General features: G+C 42.2%; 1 protein-coding gene across 1 annotated transcript; it reads right to left on the bottom strand.

The window, feature by feature from the left end:
* Positions 1 to 729: 729 nt before the first annotated feature.
* LOC136122020 (archaemetzincin-2-like) lies at positions 730 to 9,033 on the bottom strand. Its single transcript, XM_065875855.1, is given in 3 exon segments — positions 730 to 1,044; positions 8,093 to 8,154; positions 8,157 to 9,033. Coding segments are annotated over 3 exon segments (1,254 nt in total).
* Between the last annotated feature and the right edge of the window lie 386 nt (positions 9,034 to 9,419).

Raw genomic sequence — 9,419 nt, 5'->3', positions numbered from 1 at the left:
GCCATGTATTATTTATTTATTTATTTTTATTGAAGTATAGTTGATATCCAGTATTATATGTCACAGGTGTACAATATAGTGATTCACAATTTTTAAAGGTTATACTCCATTTACAGTTATTATAAAATATTGGCTATATTCCCCGTATTGTACAATATATCCTTGTACCTTATTTTATACCTAATAGTTCGTACCTCTTACTCCTGTACCCCTATATTGCCCCTCCCCCTTCCCTCTCCCCACTGGTAACCACTACTTTTTCAAACTGTCTGGTGCCCTTTGTCTCCAAAAGGTTAGACAAAAGGTGGTCACTCAGGGATACCAACAGCCAGGGCTGACGTCTGGTGACCATCAAATGTATCTAAAAGCAGCTGAGGAGAAGTTCCGCTCCTTGCCCTCAGCAGAAAGCAGTTACAGAAGATGGACCTGCACCCCTCAGTGCCCCTAAAGAATGAGGAGCAGGACAAAAGACAGAGGAGAGATTTGCCACTGGCAAAGCCCATTAACAATTCCCAGGCAATAAAAATAGAATCTGGGTAGTAAGATAAAGTCTTACCTTTTCCTTTTCCTTTGTGCTTTGTCTAGTTTCACTTGCTCATGGGGGGTGGGGGGGGGCAGCGTGCAGAGGCTTTGCACCCAGCACTTAAGACCAGAGTTCCTAGTGTGAAATGGCTGCGCCAATACCTCAGCTCAGCAGGCCGAGTGCAGGGAAGCTGCACCTGACTCAATTCAAGATGGCGGCGGCGGCGGCGCGGCGGCGGCGGCGCGGCAGCGGCCCTGGCAGCGGCAGCGCCGGTGGACCGTGTGCAGAGACGCTGTGCCCGTACTGTGGTCTGGGGTGATCTGGCGCGTGAGCTGCACAGCAGCACCTGCCAAGTAAGAGCTCCGCCCCCTTCCCCCACGGAGGCGATCCATATAAAGCAGCCCCGCCCACTGCTGGCCTTTTTTGGGGAGAGCATGTGCTCTAGAGCGTGAGCTCACATCTCCTATCTTTGATCGAAGAATAAAGATTTCCTTTGCTTCTGAACCGAACTGGGTCTCATTCTATTGGCATGAGTGACACCAGGCAGAAAGACCCTTGTTGGGGACCGACTAGGGAGGGTTGGTAATAAAAACAATTTTGGAAAAAATCAAGGTTGAAGGATTCTTAGTACCTGGTTACAAGACTTCCTAAAAAGTCTTTTTATGTTTTTTTTTTCTTTTTGTTTTTTTGCGGTACGCTGGCCTCTCGCTGTTGTGGCCTCTCCTGTTGCAGAGCACAGGCTCCGGACGCGCAGGCTCAGCGACCATGGCTCACGGGCCCAGGCGATTTGCGGCATGTGGGATCTTCCCCGACCGGGGCATGAACCCGTGTCCCCTGCATCGGCAGGCAGACTCTCAACCACTGCGCCACCAGGGAAGCCCTAAAAAGTCTTTTTAAATAAAAACTGTGTGGTATTGGTAAAAAGATACGTATACAGATCAGTAAAACAGAATAGAGAACCCAGAAATAGACCCACACAAATATGGTCTATTGGGTTTTGACAAAAGGGCAAATGCAATTCAATGCAAGGACAGTTGTTTCAACAAAAGGTGCAGGAACAATTGGATGCCCAAATACATAAAGGTGAACCTCAAACCATGCTCCAAACTTATACAAAAATTAACTCAAAATGGATCATGAGCCTAAATAAGAAGGTACAACTATAAAACTTTGAGAAGAAAACATAGGAGAAAATCTTTGTGAGTTTAAGTTAGCCACAGAGTTCTTAGAGTAGCAAAAGCATGATTCCCAAAAGAAAAAAATTAATAAATGGAACTTGATCAAAATTTAATGCTTTGTAAAGTTATAGACTGGGGAAAATAGTTCCATATCACATATCTGACAAAGGATTTTTATCCAAAATATATAAGGAACTCTCAAAACTCAACAGTAAGAAAGCAAACAACTCAATTAAAAAGTAGGCAGAAGATTTGAACAGATATTTCATTAAAGAAGATAATTCATGGATGGCAAATAAGCACATGAAAAGGTGCTCAGTATCATTACTTGTTAGGGAAATGCAGATTAGTACCACAATGACAAAATACCGCACATCTATTAGAATGTCTAAAGCAAAACAAACTGACAAAGTTACAGGAACTCATATATTGCTGATAAGTGGTACAGCTACCTTATAAGAAACTCTGGCAGTTTCTTAAAAAGTTAAACATAGATTTATCATATTACCCCACAATCCCACTCTTAGTTATTTATCCAAGAGAAATGAAAACTTATGTTCGCCCAAAACCTGTATGCAAATATTTACAACTGGAAACAACCCAAAGGTCCTTCAGCTAGTGAATGGATGAACAAACTGTGGAGCATCCATACAGTGGAACACTACTCAGCAACAAAGAATTAACTACTGATACAGTCACTGAATGGAGGACTCTCAAAAACACTTTTCTAAGTGAACTAAGCCATATCCAAAGTCTACACACTGCACCATTCCCTTTATATAACAATCAGGAAGGGCAAAACTACAGGGACAAAGAACGGACCAGTGGGCTCCAGGGACTAAGGGAAAGCGGGGTTTTTGACTACAAAGAGGCAGCATGTATGATGGAGGTTTTTAGGGTTATGGAACTGTTCTGTATTTTAATTGTGGTGGTGGTTACAGGGCTTTTTTTTTTTTTTTTTTTTTTTTTTTTGCAGTATGTGGGCCTCTCACTGTTGTGGCCTCTCCCGTTGCAGAGCACCGGCTCGGACGCGCAGGCTCAGTGGCCATGGCTCACGGGCACAGCCGCTCCGCGGCACGTGGGATCCTCCTGGACCGGGTCAAGAACCCGTGTCCCCTGCATCGGCAGGCGGACTCTCAACCACTGCGCCACCAGGGAAGCCCCTACAGGGCTTTTTATGTTTGTCATGACACAGAACTGTATGCCCAAAAGTGTGAATTTTACTTATATGAATTAAAAAAGAAGAATCAGCTAAGGCATATTCTCATTAAGACCTGCCAACAAATTGAAACCAGTATTTATTAAGCACCTATTATGAGTAGGGCCTGGACTAGTGGTATGAGGAAAACAAAGCCTTCTAATAAGCTCCTTCTCTCCGTAGACACCAGTCCACTGGAAGACACAAACAGGTACACAAATAACTACTATTTACTTAGGATATGTGCCTAACAAAGGAACAGTGAAGGTGTAAATGGAGAACACTGGATTCTTACAAGGAGAATTGTAAGCTTGGAGAAGTGTAAAGCTGAATCACAGCAGAAATAAATCAGATTGTACACTCATCAAAAATCAGATGGGAAAAGGTTATGAGGATGGAAAAATGTGACTACTGATCAGGGAGGGTAAGGTAATAAAAGCAAACTAAATGTAATGAGATTGAATCAATGCATGTAATGCTATTTTTTAAAAAGGCAAGTCAAATAATTCACTACTGATTCCCCACCAGGAAGGGAAATGAATAGATAAAGTTTGTGGTATGAAGGTGTGTTGAATTTAGATTTTTTTTTTTTTTTTTTTTTTAACATCTTTATTGGGGTATAATTGCTTTACAATGGTGTGTTAGTTTCTGATTTATAACAAAGTGAATCAGCTATACATATACATGTGCTCCCATGTGTCTTCCGAATTTAGATTTTATGAGCAATTTCTTTATCCCCTCCTCCCCCATAAAAATAGTTCCTCTGAAAACTATGGATGGAAGAAAAGGCAGGTCTTCTGTAAGTTGAACATGAAGGTTATTATCAGAAGAGACCTCCGTCCCTCCTGGGTGCAAAGGAGTCATCTGGTAGTTAGATCCCAAAGAGGACGTTGATATCAAAGAGGTATAAAATGAAAACTCCCCCTTTATAGCATCATGTGTCTGGGATAGTAGTTCTCAAATCATGGACCCTGGACAGCCACAAAACTTCATTTGGGAACCTGTTAGAAATACAGGCTTTATGCCAAACCTACTGAATCAGAAACTCTGGGGTTAGCCCCAGCAATCTGTTTCAGCAAGCCCTCTGAGTAATTCCGATAAATATTTGAGAATTTTGAGAGTTTGAGAAGGTGTCAAAACTGAATGCCGTCTTTAACTATTGTAACCAGCTGAAGCTGAAAAAGGAACATCAACTTCTAGTGAGCCCTCAACCAGACCCTCACTGGGCCTAACTAAAGATTCTCCATATCAATGGACAGTGGGGCTTGTTTTAATGGATCATGTTAAGACCTAGGGTCTGGCTCCATTCTATCCAAAGAATTAGTTTTCAACACTTACTTAGCATAACCACCTTGAATCCCCTCTACCTTTCTAAAGCACTTACAAATTCTGACTTTTTCCCCTCAGCAAACTAGTCGCTGATTTTTTTTTTTTTTTTAACTGATGAGTGTTTTCTTGTCAGGCAAAGAAATAAACTTTACTCTGCTTTCTTTTTTTACTGTTAAAGCTCTTGTGGCCTTTGTTTCATTCTTTTACAGAGACCAGGCAGTTAGCAAGTGACTCTGGGATGTACGTTTAGCTTTTTCATCCCTAGACAAGTTCTTTAGACCTATATTCTAATCCTTGTGTCAACCCAAATTGTTGGAAGGCCTTGGGCAAGCTACTTAACCTCCCTGAAAGTCAGTTTTCTCATCTGAAAAGAGCAAGCAGGTAATTATCCTACCCACCTCAACTGGCATAATGGCTGTGAAATTGCTAAGTGGGAAGTGGATACACATGTAAGCATTATTATCATTTTGTGGGTCTTTCTCAACACTGCACTCAGTACCCTCAGTTTCCCGACCCACCTCATCAGAGCACCCCACAGGGAAAGCCTGTAGTCTGGGCATGCTCCAGACTCCTCTGGAGGCAACCATCATTGTTTTAGAATTACTCTGGGTGAATGGAATAGCAGAAAACATTCCAGCCTGCGGGATCATGGATAAAGACATTAGATGACTATAAGAATACATTATAGACTTTCCATCAGAACTTGGAAATGACCTGGCAAATCTGTGTGTAGTTTACAATAAGAAATGTTCTTCTAATCCTTGGAATGAGCAATTGGCTTATAGAAAATCTTCTGAGCTTCCCCCAAAGGCTATCCAATGAAGTATTCTGCATGCAGAGTATCACATTACCTGACACAAACAAATAGGGTACAGCTGATGTCAGTGTCTAGCGGTCTTAGGAAATAAACTGCTGCTTCTGGTAAATAGGTGGTAATTTATGTTGAATTATTTGCTAAGGGCCAAATTAGTCCCTTGTAGTATGCACAGCATTTCTGAGGAATTAAAAATAAATGTTTTTCTGCTTAAATAATACCATGATCCAAAGCAATTATAACCGTAATGTATCTGACATAGGAATGATCCTAACTCTTCCCCAGGGCCTTTACGAATAAGAGGATCTTTCTAAAGCATGCTAATGTTAAAAAGAAAGTAGATCTCTAGGCTTGGCTTAAAAGAGTCAAGCAGAGTATAAGTTCAACGAAGAAGGGAAAGTAACTTATTTATCTAGCACTTACTGTGTGCCAGGCACTGCACTAAATGACACACGTTAACCTTATCCTCACAATAATCTGTGAGGTAAGGATATTCCTCTCATTTTAACAGAATAGGACACTGCGGCTCAGAGCAGTTAAGCATCTTCCACAAATTCAAACAGCACAGTTTATGGCAGAGCTGAGATTCAAATTCAGTAAGTGGTCTCATCTAGACAGTTGCGACAGCCCCCGTGCCAGATAGTTTCCCTGTGCTCCTCCTCTATACACTTCTCTATCTTACTCTGTTCCCACAAAGGCTGCACCAACTTGCTTGCTGGTTTCCCATTGTGTTTGGCCAGTAGAGATTATTGGCAGGAGGTGTGAAAAAGGAAGGAGAGTAAGGCAAAGGTTTTTCTGCTCCCCTCCCCAGCTCTCTCCTGCTCCACCAACCAAAAGTCTTAGCTCCTCTCTAAACAGGATGCTTCCTCTGCGTTTTGATAACCACTCCCTCCTCTGAGGGCCCTACACCGTGGCCACACCTTCTCAGATCTCCCGGTTTCAGTGTGCCTACAGTTACAGTAAATTTTAGCTCCACCAGCTTAGAAGACATCAAAGCTTGGAAATGACGGCCCCTCCATTTTGTTGTTGTTTTGTTACTGGTTCTGATTCAAATGAAGTTGTTGAACGATGGACACATTCTGTGTGTCCTCTACAGTGTTCTACCTGAACAGCTCCTGGTTCAATATTTAGAGAATGTCTCTTCCTCTGGCTACAGCTCCCTGAGAGAAACTAAATGGTTTTTATGAGCAAAAGCACCTCACTGAATCATATGTGGTTTCTGAATGATGGCGTTCTGAGTTTGGTGAAAAATAATCACAGAACCTGACATTTATACAAAGTTCTATAGCTTTACATTTATTACCTTCTGTTTAAGGGTATATTAGAAGCTAGATGCATGTCCAGAAAAAAATAGCTGAACGCGAAGCTACAGCAGTTATTTTTTTTAAAGACAGGTAATGTCCGAACTGTCATCAAGACACATAATAGCTGATGAGTGCTAACTCACTCCTGTTTTCTGAGTGAATTCATTACCCGTGACTTCAGAAGAATAAAGAGGGAAGGGAAGCAGACTATTAAACAGGACAGATGCAATAAGTAGTTTTGCACATTAATGCTATATAGGAACAAATAAAATCTATGGTGATCAGCAAATGTAATAGTCCTAACATTTTCAAAGGTGTCACTCTTAAAAGTCTAATGGCATGCATAGATGGGCAATAATTTTTTAAAAATTAGTTTCATCATATTTTTGTGCTTGAAATGACACAGCATTTGGGAGTCATCATCTTACCTGAATATAGTTATTCTATTATTAGAAAATTATAGCACTTAACAAAAGAAAGGAAGATAGAAACGGGTAATATTTTAAAATATGTTTAATTATGAAATGTCCCCTTTAACCTCTAGCAATACTGCTTACCTCAACATCTACTTTGTCTGATATTAATTTCACAACATCAGATTTACTTTGATTAGTATTTGGGTAGGACATCTTTTCTCATCCTTTTATTTTTCAATCTTTCTCATCTTTCTCTCTAATGTGTGGCTCTGGTTAATAGCATTCAGCTGGTTTCTGTGTTTTTATTTGCTCTGACAAACTTTGTCTTTTAATTGGATCATAGACCATTGACAGTTAAAATAATTAATAGTTAATGATACAGTTTAAGTCTAACACTTGCTATTTCTCTCCTATCTGTCCTCTTGTGCTTTGTTCTTTTATTTCTCATTTCTTGCCTTTTTTTTTTAACATCTTTATTGGAGTATAATTGCTTTATAGTTTTGTGTTAGTTTCTGCTGTATAACAAAGTGAATCAGCTATATGCATATGTATACCCCATATCCCCTCCCTCTTGCATCTCCCTCCCACCCTCCTTATCCCACCCTTCTAGGTGGTTGCAAAGCACCGAGCTAATCTCCCTGTGCCATGCATCTGCTTCCCACTAGCTATCTATTTTACTTGGTAGTGTATGTATGTCAGTGCTACTCTCTCACTTCGTCCCAGCTGACCCTTCTCCCTTCCCGTGTCCTCAAGCCTATTCTCTACATTTGTGTCTTTATTCCTGTCCTGCCCATAGGTTCTTCAGAACCAGTTTTTTTTAGGTTCCATATATATGTATTAGCATATGGTATTTGTTTTGCTCTTTCTGACTTACTTCGCTCTGTACGAGAGACTCTAGGTCCATCCACCTCACTGCAAATAACTCAATTTCATTTCCTTTTATGGCCGAGTAATATTCCATTGTATATACGTGCCACATCTTCTTTATCCATTCATCTGTTGATGGACACTTAGGTTGCTTCCCTGTCTGGCTATTGTAAATAGTGCTGCAATGAATATTATGGTGCATGTCTTTTTTTAAAGTAAATTTATTATTTATTTATTTAATTTATTTTTGGCTGCATTGGGTCTTCATTGCTGCCCGCGGGCTTTCTCTAGTTGCTGCAAGCGGGGGTTACTCTTCATTGTGGATGGGCTTCTCATTGCGGTGGCTTCTCTTGTTGCGGAGCATGGGCTCTAGGCACGCGGGCTTCAGTAGTTGTGGCTCATGGGCTCAGTAGTTGTGACGCACGGGCTTAGTTGCTCCGCGGCATGTGGGATCTTCCCGGGCCAGGGCTGGAACCCGTGTCCCTTTGTATCTGTCTTTAAGGTGGAAGCCGATAGCACTCTGAGTAAACAGATGGGGCAAAGGTCGAGGGGACGCTGGTCACCTTCTTCCAAGTGGTTGGAGCCTTGCGTCAGGCATGCGAGCCACTGGCAGTGCCGAAGTCCATAGATATGTCCAATCTCATGGGTTAAAGTCTTACAGGACCAAAGCAGCAAAACACTAGTCACTTCAGGATTGTAATAATTATCAAAAACTGAGTAGTCACTTGAAGATTTCTTCTGCAGCTTCTTCAGTTTGCCTTTGTAGTGTGAGCTGTAAAAATCACTGCTGCACCTGGCAAAGCTGAATATCTCCACACCATCTGTCAAAGAGGCCTGTCCGAAGACAAAATTCCAGGAGTCTCTTGGGTAAAGATCGATCATTGTTATTCCCACAACACAAAAAGCATCTTCAGGTTTCTTCTTTTTTAAGAACTTCAGGATCTGCCCTGCATGAATCCGTAGGTTCTGCGTGTTATCATTGATTCTAAAGGAACATCTGGTTGCAGAGACAGGAACTGGTTCTAGGAGTTTTACCGTCAAGCCATAGAAAAATGCTTCACAGTAGCCCTTGAGCCATTTCACATATTCTTCACTGATACTTCTGGTGTTTCCTAGCAATCCAATGCACTGTATATAAATACTGTGCTTCTGTGGAGAAGGTGTCTTTCTGTAAGGATCACTGAAAAACTCTTCAAAGTCTTGGGGAGCCTCAGGATGGAAGGTTATCCAGTCTGACTGCGAATGCAAAGTAATGGGTCCAAAGAAATCACTGTTTGGCCGGAAGGCTTCGTCCATCAGACGCTTTTCCCCAACATCTAACTTCTCATACTGTGACACAAGCGCTGGGTTCTTTGAGATGAGAGCTGTCTTTAGTCTGTGTTCAGAGTGCCGTACTGTTCGCATAGTGACAGGCCTCTTCCATTCACATCGTGTGCCTGTGAAGAGATTTCATCCTTCCCTTTCAACGGGTCAGACAGCTGTTCCACCACGAGGCTTCAGGGAGAGGACGGCTCCTCTCAAGTTTCTGCCTCACCAGAACCGGCATGTCTGGGTCCGGGCAGGAGCGCGTGGTGCGGGTGCCTTCACCCCCGTCACTCTCACGCCATCACCGTCTTCCCGCCGGGCGTCGACGTCACCCGCCCTGCGCCTTGCCCTGCGCTGTGCCCTGTGCCCGACGCCGTGCCCCGCCCCTTCGCGCTGCATGTCTCTTTTTGAATTATGGTTTTTTCAGGGTATATGCCCAGTAGTGGGATTGCTGGGTCGTATGGTAGTTCTATTTTTAGTTAAGG

The sequence above is a fragment of the Phocoena phocoena genome, chromosome 4, assembly GCF_963924675.1.
Source record: "Phocoena phocoena chromosome 4, mPhoPho1.1, whole genome shotgun sequence".
Lineage (NCBI taxonomy): Eukaryota > Metazoa > Chordata > Mammalia > Artiodactyla > Phocoenidae > Phocoena > Phocoena phocoena.
The sequence above is the reverse complement of the archived record's forward strand: the minus strand, read 5'-3'. Positions and strand labels throughout refer to the sequence as shown.